Here is a 27,279-nt window from a genome sequence, read left to right on the forward strand (position 1 = left end):
TTTACTAAAATGTATTATAAAAGAATTGGTGACAAGTCTTGTCTCTACTCATTCCTTTTCTTGTGAAAAGATAATGGAACCTTAAAACCCAGTAAACATTGTTTACAGTCATACTGATTTTAATAATTTTGTTAATGAGATTTACTAAATGAACACAGTCAAGTTTCCACATATACAGAGGTTGCGCAGATTTATTTTAAAAAAACTCAAGGACATTAACAGTCCTAATTTCTGTATCCATTGCAAAACTTTCTTCAGTGGAAGTGTGAATGTTTCCATGTTTCATAGGGAGGTGGATGGAGAAAAACAGCTGAAGTTGGCAAAAACTATGCTGATCCTACCTGCAGCTTGGAGCAATAGCATCAGCTTTTAACTATGGAAAGAAAAAAGGACAAGGCCAGTGCAGCTGACCAACAAACTGAAGATACAAAAAGTATGGAGCACATATATGCCATCATTAGTTACATGATGTAACAAGTGAAATGAAACCTTTTTTGTGTCATTTAAATTGGAGGAAGATGACGTTGCACACATCCTAAATTATTTTCAAAACCCAAACCTAGAGAAGCATCTACATGAAACTGCCCTAGTAGTCCCCAGCTTTGGAAGGAAATGTAAAGAAGTATTCGACACCCAGTTTCATCTCTCTGTTACTGAAGAGGTACATTACCATGGACTTCTTTTTTCCTAATCTACAAGTACTGTTTATTAATATGGCTAAGATCATGGATTAGCAGTTTCAATGATTTACATTTGACCAGCATAGCACAGTGCAGACTGGGTGATCTGTAGAGCTGTAAATGAATGAGTCAGACTGCTGAGACACTCAGTGAAAAGAAGGCTGTAATGGACAGAAGACACTTTCTTCAACTACAACAAATCCTGTTTTCAGACTCCCTTGAACGTGCACCCTCTAGGGAAATACCTGCCAACACAGTAAAACTAGATCATCAATACAAATGAGTCTCCAGCAACTCAAGACAATAAGGATCCAAAAATTACTTCAAATTAACTTTTTGAAGTTGTTAACAACTTAAATAAAACTGCTATTAGCCTTGGTTTTAGAAAGAAAAATAAACTATGTATTTAAAAAAAAAAAAGAAAAATGGGTTTGATCATTTTATCCCAAGTATATTGCACACTACAGGCTACCCCATTCTTCACTTTCTCACACATAATACTCGGGATTCAAGAATTGTGGCATGTAACAGCCATAAAGTTTGTGGAGAATGTATGTGGAACAAAGTCACATACCTGGATACGAAATGCCACTATCAGTGAGTGTTTCACTACCCATGGGGTACCTGTCCTTATTCAGGGAAATGCTATATGGTATTTTAGGTGCTGGTTGGGTGGGGTTTGGGGGTTTTTGAATGCAGGGCAGCAGGGCTGTGAACATGGCAATTTGTTATTGATAAAGCAATCAGGCATGACTAACAAGATTGTTGTTACATAGCTCCTCCCTTGGGTAAGCCACTAACTCCAGGGCAACAAGCACAAGGCACTTGTACCTTCTACACCCAAGGGGATCAACAGCAGGTCTCTATTTTCACTGTTTAAATAACAGGACAATTAATTGGAGAAGCCTGAGGAAACAAATCATGGCATCCAATAGTCCATTGCTGAGCAAACTGACAAATGAAGAGTTGAGATTCTGCACCACATGAGATTAGTTATTTGCTATTTGCTCAGATTGGGAGCTGAACAGGAAGTGGCTGTATGACAAATTCCCTGGTTCTAACAGGGTGGGTTCAGTAAGTTATATAGGAAGAACTACTCATGCCAGCTGCAAAAGAGGACTAGCATTTACTGACTGGAAAAGTAAAATTGTTTCTTAATTGTATTTACAATAGCATGTTCATGACCCATATTTTTTAGGGTCTAGTACATGAATTCAAAGGCACAGAATTTCACCCTAAGTTATAGCAAATTTCACTGCTAAAGGAAAACCTATTTGACTCCAAAAAAGTCTGCTCCCAGTGAGTCAGACTAGCACATAAGATGCACATACTAGAAAAGAATGGAGTGCATTTGTCCAATGCACCACAGGCTTCAGGAAGCTTTCAGCACAGCCAATACAAGAATGGCTGAGTGAAAGAATGGAATGCTAACCCCCTCACGACAGCAGAAAGCTGTGCAGCAAGCAGAGTACCACTGCGTGGCAGGAAGCAGAAAGGGTTGTAATGCAGCTCCACTACTCTTCCAACAGCCTGAGGTTATCCTAAGGCTTGATGTTGGTGAGATTAAAAAAGGATCTCTAGAAGCAGAGGTTTTCAGACTTGCTAGATGAATTCCAAAGCAACTAAATGACTTGTACTTTCTGTGGTAACTAAGCAACCTTCAAGACATCAAAAACCCTTCTCATCCCAATTTCATGAATGACCATTTTATTTTCATATATTTCAGTAGTTACAAATATAGTAGTTGACTGAGTATTTGCTTCCTTCTCCCAAGTAACTTTATTAAATAATCAAGTGGGTTTTAAAACATAGCTTTTGAGCACATTTTTGATTAGAAAAATATTTTTTGGTGAATCCTGGATTAGATAGATATTAATGCTTCCTCTCATATTTTGAAGTAATTCTACATGCTGGTTTCTGAAACATATACTTTGTTACCTCTCCATAAGAAAAGAAATACAAGCATTTATTTCATACCAGTCCTTTAAGTTTTATATTTTCAGCTTGAAAACAGTTGGAAAAGTTTAGTTTGCTATACACATATATATATATATATATATACACTTCTAAATACACAACATACTGCAATTCCTCAATTTAACACTACTCCTCTTACCTGAAGATGGTTACAAAAAAATAGTCCTAGTTGCTGTAACTTTTTTTTTTACAAGTTGGATATGGTTACAAGAGTCTGGATTACAAAATGCTTGATTCCATTAGCTTTTAAACTGACAAATAGGTATTTTAGGTTGATATGCTTTAAAGTTGTGTAGCTTGTAGCATTTGCCATCATAACAAAATATAAGAGAAAGTTAAAAACCAACTTCACACTTTTTACTTAAAAACCACATAAGAAATGCAATACGGAACATACTGAAATGGAAATTTTTTCAACAAACAATATATAGTAATAACAATATGCAGAAGCACGAAGCAGCAATTTTTTTTTCTTTGTGATACTGCTCCAGCAATTGTTTACTTCCTGTAGATTTAGGACTACAACTAACTGATACTGCGTGAAGAGATCTGCAGCTGAAAAATTGACTTGAACAATACCCCACAGAAATTCTTTTTCTTTAAGTAACAGAAATGGGATTCTTCTTACACTCATTAAAAAATTATTGTAAATTAAATCCCAACTTCCATATGATTTACTTTCCTGCAGAGAGTCACATATATAACACTGCTATTTCTTAGGCTACCTAACAGAGCAGGTAACTTCTAAATTTCCTCAGGCAAAAGCCTGACAGCAAATCTTAACATCTTTTCTTATGAAAAACAACAAAAAAAAATCCCAAACCCTTTGAAAGTGTTGTTAAAGCACTGTATTATGGTTTTAAACTCAAGTAATAAAGCATGCCCACAAGGCATTTCTTTCACCAATACCATGCTGCAATCAAGGGAACCAGCCCTATCACTGTATTATAAAACTAGACTATTATAGAGGGCTCTCCATCTCTCTATGCATCTTTTAACTCTTAAGATAACTAACTCATATTTGAATTAAAAAAGAAAAAACAACAACAACTCAATTCAAGCATATGAAAGTTTCTGGGCAACCCCTATCCCACACTGTGTCTTAAGCAAACTTTGCTTTAGCTAGGACCTAGGTTCTTCCTTCTTCTTCATGGGAGTAAAGTTTGGCCTTTGAAAATAATAAATATTTGAGATCAGCATGATCTTTAGATACCTGCCCTAGCCAAATGCTTTTACAGGGCTCTTTGTTCATCTTTCCAACCCAGCACAGACCTGCTCCCTAGGGAGTTGTCACATAAGCACCACCATCTTTGGGCTAAGCCTCATTTACAGAACAGGGCCCATAGCACTGTCTAGCAAAAAGTGCCAAGTCCGAGTTCACACAATCATTTTGCTTACAAGAAACCTCTTGGCATCATGAAGTCCAACACCCCTGCTCACACACGGTCAGCTGGAGCAGGCTGCCCTGCACAATGTCCAGTCAGGCTATGAGTATCCAGGGCTAGCAACTCTTCAACCTCTCTGGGAAACCTGTTCCAGTGCTTTGATCATCCTCTCTGTAAAAAGGTGTTTCCTTGTGTTCAGATGGAATCCCTAACTAACTAGTGTCTAACTTGTGTCCATTTAGTCCTGTCACTGAGAGCTACTCAGAAGAGCCTGGCTCCTCCATTTTCATTCCCTCCTGTCAGGTGCCAAGATCTCCCCCAAGTCTTTTCTTCCACAGGCTGGCAAGTTGCAGCCCTCTCAGCCTCTCATACATGGTCCTGTGTTGGAGCTGCTCCACTAAGTTTACACCCTTCAAGTACCAGTGAGTGCAGTACTCCAGATGTATCCTCATCAGTGCTGAGGGTAACAAGGAAGAATCATCTCCCCTTACCTGCTAGCAAAGCTTTGGCCTCTGTTGCCACAAGGCTGCACTGGCAGCTCACAGTCAGTTTATTGACAGTTTGCTGGTCAATTACTCCCCAACGGAGCAAGACTTTGCACTCCCTCTTACTGAACTTTGTGAGAATCCTGTGTCCAGTTCTTCAGCCCGCTGAGGTCCCTTTGAAAGGCAGTACATCAGCCGGTGGCACCAGCTACTCCTCCCAGTTTCTACTCCATCCCGTAATTCAGGTCATTAATGATGCTGACTGGAACTGGCCCCAGTACTGAGCCATAGGGTACACCACTATTGACTTGCCTCCAGCTGGACTTTGTGCCAGTGATTAAACCTCCTGTGCTCCCTCATTTAGCCAGCTTTTAACCCATCTCACTTTCTAATTATCTAACCTGTATTTCACCAGTCTGTCTACTGATGTAAAAGGTAAACAACACAGATTGTTCCCCAACACCCCTAAAAGTCACTGTAGATGGCAGTAAGATTGGTCAAGCAAGATTTCCCTGTTGTACATCTATGTTGACTACCCTGTATCACCTTTTAGAAATGCTTTCCAGGAGGATTCTTTTCCATCACATTACCAAGGGCTCAGGTGAAGCTATTAGCCTGTAGATTCCCAAATCTTCCTTCTTGGTTTTCTTCAAGAGTGGTATTTTCTTTTTTCCCGTCTACTGGAACATCTCTCAATCTCCCTGACCATTCAAAGATTAGTAAGAGTGGCCCTGCAATGGCATTAGTCAGCTCCCTCAACACTTGGGTGCAATCTGTCAGGCTCACAGACTTCCAGTTAAAGTGCACCCTAACCCGGTCTTCCACCACCAAGGTTCCAGATTTCCCCTCTAGTCTCAGGGGCCTGGAATTGCTGCATGGTTTTACTGGTAGTGTCTGATGCAAGGGCAGCACAGAGTACCTCAGCCTTCTGCATGTCATTGGTCACCAGCCTCCCTGCCCCAGCTGACAGCAGGCTCACCCTTTGCTGTTCATGTCCTTCAGGAATCCCTTCTTGCTGCTCTGCCTGAGGGCTGAGGAGCTATCCCACAGCAAATGGGTACTCTGGCTCCTCAGGCCATGTGCCCTTTGCCAGACTCACAATGCAGTCCTGACACTTTCTGGGGCAATAAAGAGAAGGCTTTCATTGCACGGGGGGCAGTTCAGGAGTCCAAGCTGATTTTTCCAGCCTATGCTTTGCGCAGTGGAAGGCAACATACTGAAATGATCTCTGTCATGTTTTGCTTTTTAAAATATTTATACCTTTGTGTATTTCTACTACTATCTCAAATTTCTGTACAAATGTGTAATGTTATAGACAGGGTAAGGATATAACAAATGAAGTACTTGGAGGCTCAAGTACTGTATCAGAAATATGCACTGACTTTGTAAAAAAATTACTGCATTTTATATTAAGCAAAATAATTACTAAATTTTGCTGATTAGGAAGATGTAAAACAAAATGAGTGGTTTTCCCTGTAATTTTTACTGCAGAATTCACCTGTATGACTTCTACTTAAACCCTTTTCTTCTCATGCAGCATTACAGTATTTTCCCCCCACCCATCCCACAAAACAAAAAAAACCCAAAGATTCCACTAGGTGTTACAGATTGCACTTTTAAAGCACAGACTTGCTAGTCTTCTGCATTTCCAGTGTCCTATTTTAATTTGTTGACATACACAGTCTTCCGTTTTATGAAACTGGAAGGTTTCGCCTAAGTACTTCCTTTGATGCTGGAGAAATGTTATCTGGGAAAATTACTTCAAACTCTATAATTAAGTCTCCACGTTGGTCAGGATTTTTGGGAAATGGCAAACCATATCCTATAATTCTTCTTCTCATCCCAGGCTTTACCACTTCATTTACTGTCATGGGTATGGTTCTTCCTTCTATTGTTGGCACATTGAAAGAGCTGCCACACAAAGCCTAAAGAAAGATTGCAATATGAGAAAAAGAAATTGGTCAGTACTTTTCTGTACCTACAAATGAATCTGGATTATTTAAAAGTGACTAGAATTCTAAACAGTATTTCTCCTGTGCACTACTGAGATGTCAAAATTCAGATAGAATGTTCCTCTCTTAAAAAGAGAAAGCTTCAATTTGTCATTGAATATCACTGAATTTATGAATCTTATTAAATGGCCACTGGAGGGTAATTGAGCTGCTATGTCCTTCAAAGACTTTATCAAATAATAAGGGAGCTGAGCAGAACTCCTCACTCATACTTCTCTACAGATGTCAGTCTGTAAGTTTCCACTGGAAATTTAGAATCCCATTTCACTTTTTGTTTGTTTACATTGCACAGGAGCTTTATTCTAATACATTACCAAACTGTATTATATCAAATTTCAGAACATTTAAGTGTCTATAAGCAGAGCGATATCAAATTTCACAGCTGTCTTACGTGAATACTTGTGGTGCCTAAAGAAAAGCAAACAATAATTTTGTTGCACCAAAATTAGAACATTACAGACCTTCTGCTTTATCCAGTTTATTTTCGTTACTAGGATCTCTGGTAATAAGATTTTGATTCCTGCAACTTCACCTGAATCAGAACACTTAGTCTACACTGATAATGTCCAATTTACATAACAATGCAACGAGTCTAAATAGGCTTTTATCTGAACTGTATTACCCACATTAACATTAAACATTGTCTTTTCTCCCTCCCTCATTACACTTTAGGTGCTTCACCTCACTTCACACTTATTTTAGTTCAGAATCCTTTAAGGTAGCTTAATTTACACAAAGAGCTTATAATTATAGCAAGAGTTTATTTCTCCATCTGATATTAATTAGGAAGAAAAAATACATTACACACACTCAGCTACATTATCTTTTAAGTGATGATTATGTTGAGGCTTCAGACTCTCAAGAACTCTGGGAAGTTGTCTTTCTGACTTTTCTTTCTGAAAGTCAGTATGTTTTGACTTGGAATGGAATTTTAAAAAGCTATACCATTTTTGTTGTTATATATAGCTCCTCTTACACCTGTTCACAATTATTTATCTTCATGAAATCATCTCTATGTAGCTTAAAATCACACCGCACTAACTTATGAGCTAAAAAGGGAGACTTGTAATTTGTTGGCAGTGAAAATACTTAGGACATTTCTACCTTGTCCTACAGAAGTACCTACCTTATCACAGCAGCAAGGAGCATACTATATAGGATGTATTTGTTAGTTTGCATTTGTCACTTCAGTCTAATACATCATTTGCTAGAAAGGTTATGTACAAAGATTTAAGATATCTCAACCCTTATTCTTACCCTTCCACCCTTATCCTCTTCCACCTCTACAGTAAACAGCTAGAAATAATATTCCATTTTTATCAAAACAGCTATTGTTTCCACTATAAATGACTCTGCTCTTCAGCCACACACTGACAAAAGTTGAAGTATTTAAAAAAAACAGCCACGATGCCATTGTATCATATTGTAATAATGTCAAACATTTAGAGTTCTACCACAAGAGAAACTTACCTCCCTTAAGCTTATCTTAACGGGATAGACAATATTTGATCCATCTCTCTTGAAATGAGAGTGAGGTTTATCTTTAATGATAAAAACAATATCAGCTGGAATTGTGTTGGGTGTTTCATCACCTTCTTTTGGAAAAGTGATCTTGGTGCCTTCTTTCCATCCTCTTTTTATCTCAATAGTAAGAATTTTGTCCTCTGTTCGGACACTTCTACCATCTGGGTTAAGCCTTTTACGTGAAATCCTCATTCTTTTTGTGCAGCCGTGGTAGATCTCTTCCAGAGACACTTTAAGTTCATGGATTACAGGGGGGTCTTGTTTACGACGTAATTGGCTGCCAACTGTATTCCTTTCCCTTGGAAAACCATTCATACTGAAACTAGTGAAGGATCCAAAGGGATCACCATCCACTTCCATGTCTTCAGTGTCTCTGCCACCAGGCATCCTCCTTCCAAAGAAGATCTCAAAAGGATTTGTGCCACCAAAGAAAGCTGCAAATGTAGCATGTGGGTCACCATGGAAGGAGTACCGGAAGGTACCACCCTGGCCATCAGATCCTCCAGCTCCTCCCTTAAGACCTAAATAAGACAAATAAGCAAAGTTAAAAACAAATTGCGTATTAGTATAAGCTTTCCTACTGTAGAGTGCAATGGTATCAGGACTGATGAGTCAAAAACATATTTGCAGTAGAGTGAAAGGTCTGCTTTTCAAGGAGGATTCACCAGGAGAACACACAGTACTGACTAGCAATTCAATAGCTTGAACAGCAACGAAGTTTCTGATGCTCTAGAATGACTTTTACTTCAGAAGAACAGGTTATTCTGACAGTGCCAATTTTATTTCATATGACTGAAACCAGTTATTTCAATGAATTAGCATCTTAGAGCAGAAGACAGGTTTGCGTGACTTGATCTCTTCTTGTTCTACAAAGTCTTTTGGGAATTGCATCCTTCTACAATGTCACTTCTGGGGAAAATTACTCACTATCATATGCAACATATTCTATAGTCTCTACAGCTCAGCTGTAACTCTGTTAATTAGTTTACCCATTTTCCTGCAATTTGTTTAGAGTAAAAGGTAACATGCCAAGAGTCAAGCACATATATGCTTCCTTAATACTCAATTTAGCATTTCAAACGTATCACAGCTTGTGTTCCTATGATATAAACCAGGTACAAATCCTGGGAACTCTCTTCGATGCAGCCACAAATAAAAATACCTTGGAACTTACTCCATCTGGGTACAAAAACCTTGTATACACTATCACTGTCTCTGTGCAAAAAATCAGAAGGTTCTCAATAGCTTTGTTCTACCTTTCACATGAAGAGATCTAAATCTCATTTCCTCCTGCTACGATTTCCCTTACGATTCTCACTGAAAACTCCCTTGTACTTCCTGTGCTCCCATTCCAAACCAAGTTAAAATCAATTTTCTTCAATGCCTCTTTCCCAACAGGTGATCAAGTATTTCCTTGTAATAGTTCTTTTCTGCACTGACCATTTCAGGATACTTTCTCAAACTATTAAAAGACTGAGAATCTTCTTAAGAGACTTTTATGTCCAAACTTAAGAGTGCTTGTTTTTTTATTTTTTTTTTCAGTCTTAGACCAATTCTGAGCCACAGCTGCTATCATACTTTTATAACCATAAAAAATTGAAGGCTTACATTATGAGGCAGGCATTCTGTAAATTTCAAAGAGGGGTTTGTTGGGGGTTGTTTTAGCTCAGTGTTCTCATGCATAAGCTTAGTGTTGGGTACCGACACTAACCAACTAAGACATTAGAATGCTTTCCCCATTTCAACACCAGACCAGATAAAAAGTACTTAGCAACCTATAGTACATCCTGTTGTCACACTACTGTTAATGCCAAACAAGAAGATCAGGGGATTCAATCTGTGATAGCAGAAGGACACCTCCTGGAATAGCTAGCCACAAGCTACTGAAGGTACATCAAGTTCCTGGCTGTAAAAACACTGAAGTTTCCTCCTTCCTACAAACCCCAACCCTCTGCATTTGCCTTACAACAACTAATTACACTCTTAGAAAAGCTTAGAAAGCAACTGAGGCATCAGGAGGTATTCCCAGATTCAACATTCTAAAAGTTCATACTTTACATCTTTGCCCAAAATACTAAATACTGCTATTTAAATGTCCTCCTTTATAAAAGTAAAAAACATGGCCCTGAGCGAATAGCAATGAGCAGGCCTACTTGTCACAACGGAAGTAATTCTTTCATATGGAATTCCTGGTACCATACATTTATGGGAAGGGATGCTAATGACTTCCTCTGTTGCTCAACCATAAGACTGAAAGTCATGTTGGTCAAAAATGAAGACCAAAAAAAAAATTCATCCTCTCCAGATAACCATTTTAGGATAAATGTGACATTTCTGAGGCCTCATTCTCTTGGCATGTTATCACTGTTTACAATTAAAGCTAAAAAATTGTTCTGGTATTTCATGACATCAGCCAAATTCTTTCCTCTCCAGGCATGAAGCCAAAGACAGCTACAGGCTGGACACCTGGGCTCCTGCTCAGAAGAACTGCCTTGCCTAGATCAAGCAGTTTGCCCTTAAGCAAAAATTAAAGAAAAGAATACACACGTTTTGAACTGCATCTCAAAAACTGCTCTGGCAAGGGAAGGCAGCAGTAAGAGATCACAGAAAGCTATTTATGAGTGATAGAAAATTTTTCTGTTCAGTAACTTTTTGCCTGTCAAGTATTTGGGGTTTATAAAAAACCCTGTTAAAGTAAGAAATTAAAACTTTACCAGCATTAAAGCCCAGCAATGCATTTTCAATTTAAAATCTGATGAGCCAAACAAATGTATTGCCTGAAGATGAACACATACCATGTTTTCATAAGTTTCTTTTGCTTCATTCAACATAATGAAAGTGACCAAACAAAGTATAAAAGACATACATACCTTCCTCCCCAAACTGATCATAAATGTCTCTCTTTTTGGGATCACTCAGCACTTCATAAGCTTCTGCAACCTCTTTGAATTTTTCTTCTGCATGGGGAGATTTGTTCTTATCTGGATGCCATTTCAGTGCTTGTTTTCTGTAAGCCTTTTTGATATCCTCATCAGAAGCCCCTTTTTCAATTCCCAGGATAGAATAGTAATCTTTCCCCATCCTAAGTGTTGGAGAAATTCAGATTTTCCTTGCTGTAAAGAAAGCAGCGTCCACTGTCTTACAAAGGTGGAGACGCTAGAGAAGGAAAAATAAAAATCAAACTTTGAATTGAAACAAACAGAGCAGCTACAAAACAACAAACTCTACGATACATTAAAGAAAGACTAGACAGCTTCTCCGTATTTCATTGCTGCCCCCGTTGCTCGTTTATAAACGATTACACACGGGGCACGCCACAGCCCTCCGCAGAGCCCTCCCACCCGAAGGACGTGTCTGCGCTCTTTCTAGAACGCCGAACAGCAGCGGACGTCACTTCCCCGCCGCCCCAGCCCGCACAGCTTTCGCTCTCACGCGCCTGCGCGCACCCAGCGCTCAACTTCTCTGCGTCCCTGCCCCAGCAACTCAAGTTTAAAGGTTAAAACAGCGTGGTAACAGTGCCTTTCACCGACAGGGCAGGATCCAGTCAGCTCTGAAGGCTTATCTGTCCCAAGAGACACGCAGAAGCCCATCTAGAGTAATTATAGCATTTTACTTCACTGTTTCTATAGAGACAGCTGTACATAACTCTTTTCCAAATATATCAACACAGATCTGTACCCTTTCCAGCAAAGGCTGTGAAGAATTTTACACCCAAATCAACTACAAAGCTTCAGAAGGCAAAACTTCATTTCTTTAAAAATAAAATTTTTATTATTACCACAGCTGACCGTAGCCATGTACTATTAAGCAGTAGGAATGAATCCGAGCAAAACATACCACTTTGTTTACCACAGCTCAAGCCACTAAATTAAAGCAGACCAGAATGTAAATCCTGTCTCAGCCTTCTTCTATGGAATAGGAAATATCAAGATTATTATAAAAGTATGACAATATTCCAAGCAAATAGCTTTCATCTGATGAGATGCTAATAACAGAAAAATACTTGGTTCTTACACATTTGTTTTAAAATATATAAAACAAATTCTATTACTGAAGTATTTCTCATGCTCCATAGAGAAAATGTTACGAAGTTTTAGCCTGCAAGATTTCTTTTGTACCTCTGTCAAGAGCTATAGGTCAAGAAATTAGCTATGCTTATCAGTACGGCAGTGAACTACAAGACAGATTAACACAACTGAAAAATTACTCCTCCCTGGAACAAAGTATTAAATAAAATACACCACTTTTCATCATATCTAGATGTTGTCTGTATGAAGACAATTCTAGGCTGAATTATCAAGTTACTATTATGGAGGTAATTAAGCTCAGCTGCCTTCCTTCTAACAATAAAACCCACTAATCCTCTGACTCAGGGAGCATTATGTTTGAAGCTGCTTTCTAGAACCTGCTCAAACTTGCAAGAGACTGATCAGAAAATGTTTCCTTAACCAGAAAGTACTAGAAAAAGATCTGGGACTTTTCTTTCACTTTCTTAACTTGCGTCATCGTCCTAATCCTCACACCATTATCTTTCCCAATTTCTGCCACAGAATTTACTAGATTCCTTCGAGTGTATACAGGATTTGCCTAATTATTTATCTGGGTTTTTTTACATTCTCCTTAGAATATGTGTGGAAAAGGTAAAGAGCGAATAAAGTCAAAATTTCACCAGAGTATTTTAGAGAGCGAGAACTTTTAGCATATATGTAGTTATTATTTCAAAGGCCAAAGGGTATCAAAAGAAGGAATTTGCTCCCTTTGCCACCAAATCTCTCAGAACTCACTTGCATTTTTGGCACAGTGGAAGTCACAGGGTTATAGAATGAATTACCTTTACAGCTGAAGCAAGAAGTTGCTGCTGAGCTCCACCTGAAATAAAGCTAGTCTTTTACTAGATCGCCCTTTTCTATCTTTCTTTTAAAAGTGCTCTTTTAGTTAATTTAAGATTAGTATTTCAAATAAATTGTTTGAAACCCACATCCCAAATGCAACATTTTCTCCACTACAAATACTGCATTAAGCACATATGTCTCCTTTCAAGTATCTCAAAAACACTCAAGCAGTGCAATTAACAAGGCTTAGCGATAGATTCTCTGCACCATCTTCCCCCCCCCCCTTTTGTAACAACATAGTAATTAATTTCAAGGATTTCATTAAAAGCCACAATAATCAGGACTTCTTAAATAAAAAGTTTCTTCACCGTAACTATTAAAACTTCCAGAACAAACTGGTAACAACCAAGTTACACTCAGACTTTCTGCCCAATATGACAGTGACTAAGCGTTCAAGCATCCTTTCTCTCCCTACAGAGGGGGACGTGCTATTCTGGCCAAAGTGCCAAGTTATACCCCAATTTTGGAAGTTACTCCCCAAAAATTAAACTACTTAAGATTCTGAGTGGGATGTACAGCAATGACTACATAACTTCTACTTCCTGCCCTGTATGAGATCTTCATGTCAGAATGAATTTATAGCCTGGAATCGCGTATTTTTTAAGAGTCGATTCCAGAAAGCGTGTCCCTTCTTCTCCATGTTGAGACCTTCCTTTCATCATACAGAGACCTTTTGAAAATACACATAGCCTACAGTTCCTCTCACATGCTTATTTAGCTCTTTAAACAATTTCTAACAGACAGAGATACTCTCTTAAAAGCAGTGAGAACTTTTAATATTATTATTAAAAGACTAGTGTGTGTAAGATGGACATCTGATAATCATGCTAATAACAATCTGGGTACATCCAATCATACCAGAACTACTTCAGACAGTGAAATCCATCTGCTAAGTGTGGTAAGCTTTTATATCTTCCAATTTTGTCGTATTAGAGCTGCTAGATTTTCAGAACTCCAGTACCTGATATTTGCAATTCTTTGCTGCTTTTTGTTATTTTATCCCATATTCCTCTCCAGAATTATTATCAGAAGAAAAGAAAGGAAAATCCTTCATGTACTCTCCTCAAGGACTTCTGGCCCTGCAGTCCCTTCACACAAGCACAGATAAACAGAAAACAAAATAGCCTTAAAAAAGCACAAGTAAATATTTTGTTTTACTGCTACAGTCCTATCTTCCCTGTTACCAAATACACCTTGAAAAACACTCTTCTAGACTATGAGAAGATTTTGCTTCCCATATGCTTCAATATCTTTTGTTTAAACACCTGAGTAATTGTCCCCTAAAAAAACAGATAACGTCATTACCTACTGCGTGACACATGAACTCCTTTATGGGATTATTTTGTTCTTCACAAGTTTCTGCATTTCTACCTTAATGTCTTCCCCTTTTGTAGCAGAACCTGGAAACATCACAGGGCATTCTGTCAGTGTGCCCATTTCCCAGAGTTCTAGCATTTCAGTCACCTCTTATTTCAGAAACTGACACTGTGTCCAAGTACTAGGGGCACCTGCAGTGTTTGCACACCTGCTCACGCCCAGTTCTGTGGCACACTGAGATGTGAGCTCACCTTCTATGTGGACTTTCACCTTAAGCTTGAAGGAGTGGTTCTGCGATTTGGTTGGATTTGTTTAGGTAGCATTAAGAGCACACAGCCCAAGAGATCCTACATAGCCAAGGCTGACCTCAGCTGTGACAAGCCAGAAGTAGTGAGTCCTGCAACTCACTCAAGCCTTCCAGAAGCAAGTCACTAAACTATATATCTATAAAATCAGTAAGGCCGTAATCTAAGACTTGATTAAGCATGCTCGTGAAAGAAAGCTAAGGAAATTCTCAGACATGTAAGTCCAGTAATGTACTTGGCTGGGGAGCCACTTGAAAAATATAACAGATAAACTCCCCTCACCATCAGTAAGCTTTCTTCCTCTCTCCACCGTGTTAATTCTCTGACTGATACATTACAATATGACTCAACCATCTGTATCATCAGTTCTTTGTTTATACAGTCTTCAAATACAACAACTACATTCCATTTCAGGCACACACAGAAAAAAGTTATCATCATTCCAGTATCAAGTGATATTTATGAAGCTTTTGGTTACAGTCAATTCTGTAAAACAATTTTCTGCCAAACTAGGCAGTCTCAGATGTGCCCTTCTGTCTTTTAAGCTACTTCAGAGTAATGTCATGGTACTCCTATAATGCACTGAGAAAGTTAACAGCCTGTATTTGTCCAGTGCTTCTTTACATCACTGATTCTTGCTACAGTACAGATTTAAAAAAAAAAAAAGGGGAATTTCAGTTCAAGCTTTTTAATGTTGACTGGGGGAAAAAAAGATACATCTTCAAATGTAACAAATTACTAAAACGCCAAATAGACTACTAAAAAATTTTACTGTCAGGAAAACCGAATAAAATTCTGAACACATCCAAAACTTGCCTTATATAAGCAATCTCTCACCTAGAGGATTTTCCATGTTCTTTGATCAAAAACAATTATGTTCACTTTTGTAATACCAGACTTCCTTTTTTCATCTAAAAACGTGTATAAAATACACACTGGAAAGCTGAAAATTGTTCCTTCAACAGCTCTACTTCGGAGACAGTCTGACCACTGCATTCCACTTGAGTGAGTATTTCAGTAAAGAATTGATGCTTAAAATGTCTTTTCCATTATTCTCTCAGAACAACCATAGTTTAACTCACATATCTATGGCTAAGAGCTATATATCCTGTTTGGCAGAAAGTGGGGGCAAGGTCATACCACTTCCAGGTCTTAGAAGAGTTGCACTGACAATATTAGCTTTGAATCAGTTGCTTTCTTTAAAGAAGCCCTCACAACAACTAAAGATAAGTTATGGCAACATTCATAATAATAACATACTGAACTCAAATTATAGATTAATCATAAATTAGCACCAGTATGTTATTTTAAGGAAAAGCTTCTAGGCAGAACAGTGTCAATATTCCCTGAAGTTGAATAAAAATGCTCATTATTTCCTTTAAATTAGGCCATTTCTTCTGTACTCCTTACTTATTAAACCATAGAAACAAAACTGAGAAAGACAGGACTAGATCACAGAACAAATTAAAGAGCAAACAAAACCACAAAGGCAAATTCCAGACAGATCACAACTATAAATACACATGTGCACATAAATGTCAAGGCAGAGGAGCCAAATCCCTCTCCAGGAAAAGCTTTCACAATTAAGTATCATAATATTTGCAAACCCACATTAATGAATGGAATAAATTTATACTTCTCTACAATGATTTGAAGAAAGCACACCCATATTAAAAAAAAAAAAATTCCTGTAGCATCATCCATTGTTTTCCCAGAAAAAAGAATTTGACAACTCTTCTCCCCACCATCATTAACTGGATGTAGTTGTTGACTGAGCTATGTTTGTACTTTATATACACTTTATACTGTGAATAAGACCTGTACATGCAAACCCCATTCATTAATTCTACTATTAAAAAGAGTTTAACCACAGAACTATTCAGTAGCAGTAACAGAAATAAATTTCAGAGTTAACAACAGAAGCAACAATTAGTTGACTTTTAAAACATATATCTAACAGAAAATGCAAAGTGAAACCTGCAGAATATAAAAGTTTTTTCTAATTGATGGCCCTAAAAGAAAAGCTTTATATAGTCACATACTTCATACCCCAGTAACCACCAAAATTATCAAATTTTTACTTCAATTCTCTGTGGAAACTACTACTGTGACAGAAGTAAAAAGTTAACGGCAAATAAGGATTCTGGGACTGATTTTACATCTAAATGAATAATCATAAAAGCAAAGTGAAATACCACATAACCTAAAATTAATTCATTATATTTAAGTTATACCAGTCCTAGCATCAACAAAAATGTTTTCTATTTTTTATTGGCAATATGTATTTTAAAATAATGTCTATAGGATTACTGGAACATATATGAAATTCTGCCAACAGGCCAAAGGACATATTTTTAAGGTATTTTGTGGAAAAGCTTACTTTAAATATACATTTCAGAATTTACAGCTCTAGTGTAAAATCTCAAACCAGAGATACACTGTTACCAACTTCTGAATCGCCAAAATGCATTTTTAAGAGTGTGATGCACATAGTCTACAATTTTATTTGGAAAAGATTATATGACAAGATGGCTGTTAGCAATTTTTTAAATTAGTTTTTATTTTCTTATTATTTTTTGTAACAATAGACCAAAAGTTAAAAATTAAATGCACAACTGAAAATGTTCATCATACTTTAGAACTTACTATAGTTTATCATATGCCAATTCATGGGTTGGGTTCTTCTCTTCAGGAAATTGTTATTTCCATTACATATGCATTATGACCTATTCAGAACTACATAAAATACTAGAAAAAAGAAAAAGAAAAACTAATTTCAAGTTGATTTCCTATTGAATACAGGAACAACTATCTTCAAGAACGTGACTAGGACACTAATAACACACACTGATCAGAACATAGCAAACTTGTATCTCATACCTGATTCTTGTCTGCTAAGTCACAATCCCTACTATAGCTGAAAAACAAAAATACTCTTGGAATAACCTTCCACATTTTAACTTTTCACCACTAAGAGGGAATGAACAACTATTTGAAAGTAGGCAGAGGTCAGATTCAGCAATGATGCACTGATTGATGACAATGCAACTAACTCCCTCTTGAGAGCGTGATTAACTACTTCAGCCAAGTACCAGACGGCACTTACAAACTCAAATGGAAACATCCAAAGCATGGCCACACAAAGCAACACAAAGTATTTTCACCTACAGATTAAGTCTTCCCTCTTCTGAAAGAATACAGATTCCACAGGTGCTTTTCAATTCCTTACTTAGATTCTGTGTCCATTTCGATTTCCACCCACATATTTCTGCCAAGGGGTTCTTATTCAATTTGAGTGGTCGACCCAAAAAAATGGCAATCATGCAAAACATTTAACAGGTTCTCTCACATTACTGACTACGCCTATTTAACACACTACTACGAACTTCAAGTAGTTAAGAAGTAGTTGTCATACATACTTTTGTAAATATCTGTATGGAAAAGTACACTGCCTTGGTAAGGAGAAGTATCTCCTGTTATTACCAAAAAAAACCCCACATTCACAATGAAGCTGAAGTTCTGTTTCCTCCAAGGAAATGTTCGATTTTAACAAGTTCTGCAGAATTCACTACTTAAGTTATCAGTCTGGGGCAAAGAAAGCAGAAAAACACCGTAGCCAAGCTTCTTTCTTTCATTTTTTCATATAAAACGCCTGGATTTTTGTCCTAACTACCTCCTGCTCTGATGGTTATCACTCAGGAATTTACCCTTCCTCAAGGAATTCTGTCCTGAAATAGCCCATATGTAAACGAAGAGTTAGACTTAATCACATATTTATCCCACTGTACTAGTCAGGTTTCTGACTCGCATGTCATCAACCTTCTTGTGTTGGTTACATAACAAGTAAAGATATTTAATATGATGAACAGCTTAATGTTTTGTGTATGTTCAGTTTCCCTCCAAGACTAGCTGCTTTTTATCTGATTGTGCAAAGTTTTATAGCCCTTCTGGTACCTGTTTTAAGCAAACACAAGTGCCAACACAATCAGGCCCTGAATGTTATCAATAAGGTCACATAAGGCTAATTGACTGGATGTACATATACTTTATAGATGGGCTTCCATGTTACGCTGTTTTCTCAGCATGAAGAGTACACATAATAAAACATACGTTGTTTACAAAAGGTTAAAAAAGTACTGATTAGTTCTAATCAGTGTCAAAAAGAATAAAAGACTGCTTGGTAGCCAGAAAAAAAAGCAAATTAAGTATTAGGAGCTACTAGGACACAAAAAACCCAGGAAACATTACTCTAGTATCATGTGAACACCAATAGTACATCCACACAGTAACACTCAGCTATTCTGCCTCCTTCAGCTCCCCCAAACCATGTGTATTATTTAAAATCAAAAATGTTCAGAGAACCGTAAGATAATTTAAAAAAATACAAATATTTCCACATGAGAAACAACTGGAGAGGATTGAATTCTTCACTCTCCAAAAACAACACAGATATCCCAAAGGTCTACAAGGTCTACAAATGATGGAGAAAGGAAGAGATGAATCGTTCACAGTCTACGCCCATTCAAGCCAGAGCCAGAGTGTAATCAGCAGAAGCCAGTTTAAACAATAAAATGGAGCTGTTCTACAAGTGATAGAATTCCCTGCCAAAGGACACTGGAAACCCAACAATGGTGTCAGTGGGACACTGAAAAAATGCTATGGAAGAGATGCACTGCAAGCTTCTTAACAAAGAAACCAGAGCAGGAATGTCAGACAATAAAAAAAATACTGAAAAAATGTGTGGACCTCTACTTGTTTGTCCTGCAGATGTGTTTATTATACAAACTTTAGAAAATAAACAATGAATATTAAGTGTATCTGTACTGTTTTCCACCTAAGTGAAACAGAGGGGTGTTATTTACAACAAATACACTTTTTAGAAACAGGTATTTAGTAACACTTGTAAAGATATTTCCAGTATTCCTGTTTTCAGTAAAAGTGAGGCTTAATTTGACATTCACGGACAATGGATTCAGCCCCACTCCTGCAGCACAAAAGGGGCAGAAATCTCTCTAAAAGTATAAGGACAGAATGGCCAGCTCATAGACTACCTCCTTCTGCAGTCCAGCATTCCCCACCCCAGACACCAGGGCCAGCTGGCACAAACCAAAGTAACATTTGCTCTGGGCTGGCTGAGACCGGACACAAGGCCAGGCAGCTCAGGCCCTGAGAACTGTGATTGGCTCCCTACCAGATCTTCCACCAATGAATCCTGGTGCAGGAGAACTTCTGTGACCTAATACTAGTGCTATGTACTGATTAACAGGAAAAGGACAATGGAAAACTCAGCACTAGTTTCCACAGTAACCCTTGCTGACTTTCCTTCAAGAAACTGGAATTGAAGAAGGTGTTTTAAAGGCATTTTAAATGCATTTATTTCAACACCCTACATAAATTCTGACCACCCAGAAAACAGGATGGGCAGTATGTTTAATTTCACATCTGTTTTAATTACTGCAGTATAGTGCAGCTCCTCTTTTAGCCTTTCATCTGTAGAAAAAGGAGGGTATCTACCACCTATAACAATTTACTGCTGTTTACCTTAACCACAGTAGCAATTCCATCCATAACAAAGTAACCCTATAGGGTTTTTTCCACCAAACAATAGAATTAACAACCTGCTGTCTTAGCAAAGATCTAGCAACACAGAATCAGGGCACCTGTAGAATGAAGATATCTCACAGGTTAGCTCTTGCAAAAAAGTCTCTGTGATGCTGGCACTGACACAACTCAGATGTGACCTGATCTGAACCTGCAGTCTGTCTTTCCAATGGTTCTCAACCTATCATTAGGCATTTGGATTTCTTCTATTTAAAAAAGAAACCGCTGCACCAAGACACTGCCAGTCTGGAACATTCATTACTGGAACATAACACATTATAGAAATACGATGAATATACTCTACAGGTTTACACTGAAGGCTGACAGACTCATCTAGGATTTTATCACTACTTCGATCATGTTCCATAACTAAGGAACAGACAGAAGTCATGTCTGCAAGTTAGTTTTTCTTTTTCCAAAAGTATTAATTTTTTTCCCGACATAATTAAGAAGCTGTCAATGAGAAACAACTGAATAAACATGATAGCAATCATCATTACAGGTCACACACAAAAGGGGGGAGGGTGAAGGATAGGTGGAAGATGCTTGCACAACCCCTATCCAAACTCTGCTTGTGGTTTCTTGGGGTTTTTTTCCCCCTGTAATAATGACAGAAGTTACTAGTTTCCAGCAGAAAATAAACTATTTTTCAGCCTTGATGAAGAGAAGAACTGCAAACACAACAAATCCACTTGGAAAAGCAACTCAACTATACTGTATTGTTTAAATTGCTGTTACACTCACACAAGATCAAGGTTATTAATGCACTACCAAATAAGGAACTGCCCACATTTTTGCTGTGGACGTGATCCCACTGTTCTTACATAAGCAAGAGGAGGTGGTGACACGAGATGCTTTTTCCAGAGTGTGCCCACCCAGCTGCTCTGATTCATGCAGCCAGTTTTACATGCAAGGCTGAAAACACATGCACTGAACTGTGGTACAAAGGCAGGAATTTGAAAAGGAGATGTCAGCACAATGCCGTTCAACCTGAAAGGGGAACAGATGTCAGTAAAATGTACTTCACCTAAGGAGACAGAAAGACTGGCAGCCCTAGTTGTATTTACTACAATCTGCTGTAGTAGAAGTCAAAATAGTTGCTCACTAGTCTTTCCAATGTTTCAACCACATCCCATAGCTAAATTATGTTTCACAGTTGGTTTCTCCCTTCTTAGTCAGCCTTGAAGTTTTGAGAAAAGATAAAAGGCAGGAGTTTAATAGATCTACTTGGCAATTAGTATATTACTTTATTCCTCTAGATTAAATAGTGCATACCTGGCTAAGAGGTAAAGAAGGTACAACCTGGAAAGATAAACAATTCAGCAGAAAAATATCTAGGTGTTCTGAAGTGATAGCATATCTCAGCATCTATTCTACTAAGAAACTATCACAAATCTACAGTTCCATGAAAGTTTTCCCTCATCCATAATAGAAGTTCAAACTTTGCACGGGAGCAAGTCCTACAGAAAAATGTCACTATAAAAAATGACATATTTTCTTCTTAGCTTTTCCCTGCCCCTTCCAAAAAACATCAGTACAAAAACCAGCAATGAATCAGAGTACAAATGCAAATACATAGTCATGAAAACAATAAAGTGTAATGAAAATATTACACAGAATCAGTTCACTCACAGGGAGTAATGCTAACAGATGACAACCTGTAAGAAGGAAATAAAGGATCTCCTTTATATTCTCTGCAGAAAATACCAATCCATACTGAACAGACTTACAGGTACTTTTTTGTTGTTGTTTCATTAAGCTTAACTTACAAAATCTCCTGTTCCCTTGCACTTTACATCAAGTCAAATCATGAATCCACTGATTTTTTGAGTGGTATTTGAGATTAAGCATGCAACATTCATCCCTTTCTAAGCCTATGGAGCATTGCTATTGATTTATTAAAGAAGAAATATCCTGATACATTCACAAACTTCACTGCAAACATTTATTTTTCATGAAATATGTAGGTGTCCCTTACAATAAAGTTCAAGAGGATTTTCAGGTCAGATAAGCTTGTTATAATCATGGTTTTTCAGACTGAAGGGATTAGACATGTAAAGCTTCTAAACCATCTCTTTCATTTTTCTTTCCTCAGACTCACAAAATATTTACCTTTCTATGTTTGGGTTTTTCTTAAAATTTTCACTATGGCACATGCAATATTTGTTTAAAAATAAGATCCTCTGACTCACAAATTAACAAATATAATTGTTAGCTTAATTAAACAGTATCAGAAAGAATACTACTAGAGATCAGGTCTACGTAATAGGGAAGTAAACCAATCCCTTTAGACCAATCAGCTTTTCCCACTTCAAGATAAGAATTCTGAATATTAATTCTGCCTTAAATAAGAGAAGTATTTACTCACTAATTAACAGGACTTGAATGCACATTCTTCAGTGCATTGCTGATAGAGGGATGTATTAAGACACTTCCATCCTCTACAGATACTACTGCATTAATCATTTGTTCTCCTTTCGGTCTCTCAGTGCCCATCTCCACATTTCTTAATCCCTATTCATAGGCAACTGTCACACCTAAATCCATTGCCCAACTTATTTCAAGCAAGACCTTTCACTCTTCTCCCCCAACAAGAATTTTGCAGATGCTAACAGCAAATTCTCTGTGCTCTCAAAGCTTTCCCTCCCATGACATCGCCACAAAAACATCCAACCCCCTCGAACAAGTCAGTGGCTGAGCACTGATGACGCGATCATGCTGACTAATATTATCCAGCTGCCTTTTGCACTACATTCTTTCTATACAGTGATCCAGTCTCTTTGCACACTGCAGCTGTATCTAAGGAAGAAGTGAGTGCTCGCTGACTTATCCTTCTATATCTGACACACCCAATGCAACAGTGGCTTAATACAATTTGATAGCCGCCTATAAGCTAGTCAAAATTTTAAATCAAATACCTATGAAATGAGATTCACAAGAATAAAACATGCAAGGGAAGAGCTCTAAAGATTGTATATTTATACAGCTTCTCTTTAAAGTTTTAATACACTGAAACTTTTTTCTAAGAAAGGCAGCATGACTAAATGTAAGCCAAAACCACCAGACATTACTTTTTTTTCAAACTCACTATATAAAAGTTATCCAAATACTATCCAAATTGTGGATCTGGAAATTTTAATTACTACTTCAATGCACATGTAATTACTATGAAAACTCATAACAGATCAACAGTTGTTTGGATGGAGCACATGCTCAATCTTCTCTCAGTAGTTATCTAAAGGAGTTTTCTACCGATAATGTTGCAGATCCCAGACACACTGCCAGTGCAGGAGTAGCAGCTGACACGATCTGAATCAATTGATCTACATCTCCCAAAGTAATGAAATCGTCAGAAAGCAATTGCAGACTTCAGCGCAGCACCAATGACTTGCAGAAAGCATGGCAAGTACAGGTACAGCTGTGACAGTGGCTATTCTTCTCTCATAGAGAACATAAGCACTTCTCCTATACAGGTGTTCAGTGTACTGAGGCAAAGCTAAACAGAACATGCTACTCAGAGGGTTGCAGAGGCAACTTCATAAGAAATGTAATCCTTTACTTATTGACCTTGTGAGACATCTCCTTACTTCTACCAGAGAACTTCTTTCAGAAGTGCCTTACCTTTTGGTCTGGTCACCACAGAGCAAACTTGAAGTGAATTGTAAATGGAAAAAAAACCCCACACAACCGACCCAGCAGAACTCAATGCATGCATGCACTGAAGTAGCTTTGGCTATGCAGAGGATTTGTTCCAGTTCCACACTTTTACACTGATGCTTTTACAATACGTGAACTAACTAACATAGAAATACCCTGAGGACCTCTTGATAAAAGTAAGGACTCTTTCATACACAGTATTTGATTAATATCTTTTTCTTCAGAACCATCCATTACTTAACTCTGTGACAACCCAGACAAATAAGTTTTCTGACTTGTCAGATATTTACACTAGCTGTTTCTCAGTAAACACATCTAGTAGAATACTCTACTGCAAAAAACAACCATTATGGCCTGAAGACCACAGGAGATGTCACAATCTAGTAAATTCAGTTAAGGGAGACATCTTCCTACAATCTCTAAAAGAAACTGTGAAGAGACCTTTTAAAGTTCCATATTCTGCTATTTCTTATATTGCCTACTATCTAATTATTAAGATTCTGAAAGGTAAGTGGTACATTTCTCTACTATTCACCCTTCTTTAGTAAGAATGCGTTACTGTATGAAGTGAACCTTATTTTACACAACAAATCCGAAGTTCTTCTGCTCTAGCAGCCCAGTGCAAACTACTCACATCAAGCACATTTAATTTCATAGAAGGCAGACTTGATTGAGAGAACAGGCAGTGCAGGTAACTTTTTGGATGTGAGAAAGGAGGACATCCTGGTGTATGCTGCTGTAAAATGTCAGCAAAGTACTTGAACAAATACTGTAGTTAGCACGGTTCAGGGGTTAGATCCTCACCCCACTACATTAACAGATTAAATAGAAGGAATTAATCCCATAGGGATAATTTTATTAACAGAAATATAATTTAATAAAGGGAAATGAAGATAGAGTGCTTAAGAGATGTGGTTTTCTAGCAGATAGGTTCCAAGTGCCATCATGGGAAGTACAGAGAGAAGCAACTGTTAATGAAGTTCATTAGATCAACTTAGGAATAGTGAAAGTAAAGGCAAAATATTTATATACTGTGAGATCTTTATCCTCTTCAATTTGCTAAATCTCATGTTCTGACTGTAAAGCCTACAGTCAGTTCAAGAACTGTCGAGATTGAGGAATAAGATATGCTAAATATTCTCAGCTTTCAAATAAAGCATCACCTCAAAGAGCAGTAAAAAACTGATAAGAAACCCCTCAAAATTAACATTCACTTATCATCAATTGTTTAGGAATTCAACTAGAACACTTACACAGTACCAGACAAGAGTGTTGTTATTAGCCCAAGGTATTACGACTGCTTAAAAATCATTAGCATTACATGGCTACTGGCTTGTCTCACAGAACTTAGCAAGGACACACCAGCACATTGTGTAACAATAAAAACCAAAGCACACCGACACTCCCCTTCATCCAGTAAATGGAGAGCCATGAAAAACATAGCCAGTGGCCAGGAGTGGTTTCAATGCGTCACAGTCAACCACTACTGCTCAAGTAGTATTATACAAGCCAATGTCTGCTATACACTCAAACTCTTAGTAACTAAGAGAATGGAAAAATATTGTTTAGCAATAGCAGCAAAGAGTCAAGCATAAGAACTAAACTCTCCCAGCCTAATTTCACTTTCTTCCCCCAGCCCCTCCAGCTACATTAATGGAAAGTATAAGCTAATTGTTATAAACAGCCTTTCTCAGCAGAAGTACCACAGCAGCAAGTTTCACCTGGCTGTAGCAATACACTGTCATCTGTCTAGAAGCATATAGGAATTTTAACTTTGTGGAATATATTACTCTCATAACCCTTCTTAGCTATACTACCTCAAAAGTGTTGCAGGAGCTAAAAATCTAGCATTTTTTTAGCTTCCTTTGGTGAAGTTACCTGTACTGGAGAATGCCGGATAATCTGAGCTCAACAGCACTGTAACTTGTGGTCTATTAAATTGACCCCAATTAGCATCGTCTTAAGGCAGCATGGAACTACAAGACTACCCTGAACGACAGGGAAAGGAAAACACTGAGAGGCATTTTCTTATGCGAATCCAAGAGTCCCTGCACATAGTCCCAAACCAGGCTAAGTCCAAAACAACAGTTTCTCAAGCAAAACCACTGACAACAAAGAAACACACTCACTTAAGGCTGAAAGAGACTTGCCACGCTTCAATTTAAAAGCATATACTTTTAGAAAAAAAGAAAGTATGACATTTATGTAAACCAGGAGCCCTTTAAGAAGAAACAGTTCAATGCATATAAATATTCTTTTAAAATTGCAAGGTATCTTCTCAGAATGGTACAGAACGCAGTCGTACAGTAGTTGCCCTCTAGTATTATCCAGTCGCTACCGCTCTGATTCCTGAATAGGTGTTTTATGACCTTATCCTGATGTGAAGCCTCGTACAACACCGTCATCCGTATTCAGCATGACAGTTCATCCCCACCAGGTCACAGGACCTTAACATGGCCCAGATTAAAGCATTACACACTCCAGTTTTTCATTAAAGCTTGTCCTTGCGCAGCCAAGAAAAAAAATCCACCAGCTGTAAAAATCGTACATTAGCAATAAACATCTTCAGCTAGGAAATAAACAACCATGCACAATGCAGGAGGAAGCAAGCGAAGCTCCATAAGAAGAGAGAGACGATCCCGTTTCGCGGGGCTGTGGAACGACCTAAAAATCCGTTCGAAACGAGCGGCCGCGCCCGCAAGATCGCAGCGGGCAGAGGGCCGCGAGCAGCGGCGGGACGGGCCAGGCCGGGCCGGCTGCCGGCTCTGACCTCGGCCCAACGGCTCTGCCGCTCCGCGGGCTCGGCACCGGCCGGCGAGCCGCCCCTCAGCCTCCCGCTACGGACCAGGCTGCCCCGCCAGGCTCCCCCAGAAACGGCGCTCGCGTTATTGTCTGTGACAACGCCCGGCGGCCGCGCACCGCGGGAGCCTCTCCCCAGAGCACCGTCGCGCTCACGCGGGAAGAAAGAGAGGCCCCCCTCGGCTCAGGGCAGCGTCGCTACCACCGCCACTGCCCGCTCCTCAGCCCGCCCGGGCACCAGCCGGAAAGGCAGAGCACCCCCAAAGCGCAGTCCGGCGCGGGCAGGCAGAGCTGCCGCAGCCCCGGGCCCGTCCCGTGCCCCTAGCGCACTCACCGAGCGCCGCCGCCGCCGCCGCCGCCTGAGACCCGGCCCGGCCCAACCGCGCTCCCGACAGCCCCCGCAGCGCAGCTGCCGCTCCCACGCGCGCACCCGCGGCTCCAAACCAAATGACGCGAGAGCTGCGCGCTGCCGCCCCCCCGGCCCGCGCGCTCCCCCCCCCCCCCCCCCGCCCCACGTGACTCTCCCGGCCCTATCAGCAGCGTCTCCAATTGCTCGCGCTGCGCGGAGAAACATCGCGATCTCACCGCCCCCTGCAGGGCGGCCCGGGAGACCCCGTGGGCCTGGCTGGGCGGGGCCGGGCGAAA

At 38.9% G+C, this 27,279-nt stretch overlaps 1 protein-coding gene across 1 annotated transcript; it reads right to left on the reverse strand.

The window, feature by feature from the left end:
• Nucleotides 1–268: 268 nt before the first annotated feature.
• Nucleotides 269–27,103, reverse strand: DNAJB4 (DnaJ heat shock protein family (Hsp40) member B4). The gene is made up of 4 exons (XM_082287219.1): nt 26,969–27,103; nt 10,934–11,219; nt 8,010–8,584; nt 269–6,452 (listed from the first exon to the last, which is right to left on the reverse strand). The coding sequence occupies exons 2-4, from the start codon at nt 11,142–11,144 to the stop codon at nt 6,219–6,221; spliced, it is 1,020 nt and encodes a 339-aa protein (XP_082143345.1). The 5' UTR covers nt 11,145–11,219; nt 26,969–27,103; the 3' UTR covers nt 269–6,218.
• Nucleotides 27,104–27,279: the final 176 nt, after the last annotated feature.

This window comes from Coloeus monedula (genome assembly GCF_965178545.1).
Source record: "Coloeus monedula genome assembly, chromosome: 9".
Taxonomy (NCBI): Eukaryota; Metazoa; Chordata; class Aves; order Passeriformes; family Corvidae; genus Coloeus; species Coloeus monedula.

What these genes read in the sequence shown, in the direction of transcription:
- DNAJB4 (XM_082287219.1), bottom strand. Translation starts at nt 11,144, where the DNA reads ATGGGGAAAGATTACTATTCTATCCTGGGAATTGAAAAAGGGGCTTCT. An exon ending in TGATCAGTTTGGGGAGGAAG is followed by an intron (nt 8,585 to 10,933) that starts GTATGTATGTCT and finishes TGTCTTATTTAG; the next exon opens with GTCTTAAGGGAGGAGCTGGA. An exon ending in TTAAGATAAGCTTAAGGGAG is followed by an intron (nt 6,453 to 8,009) that starts GTAAGTTTCTCT and finishes ATCTTTCTTTAG; the next exon opens with GCTTTGTGTGGCAGCTCTTT.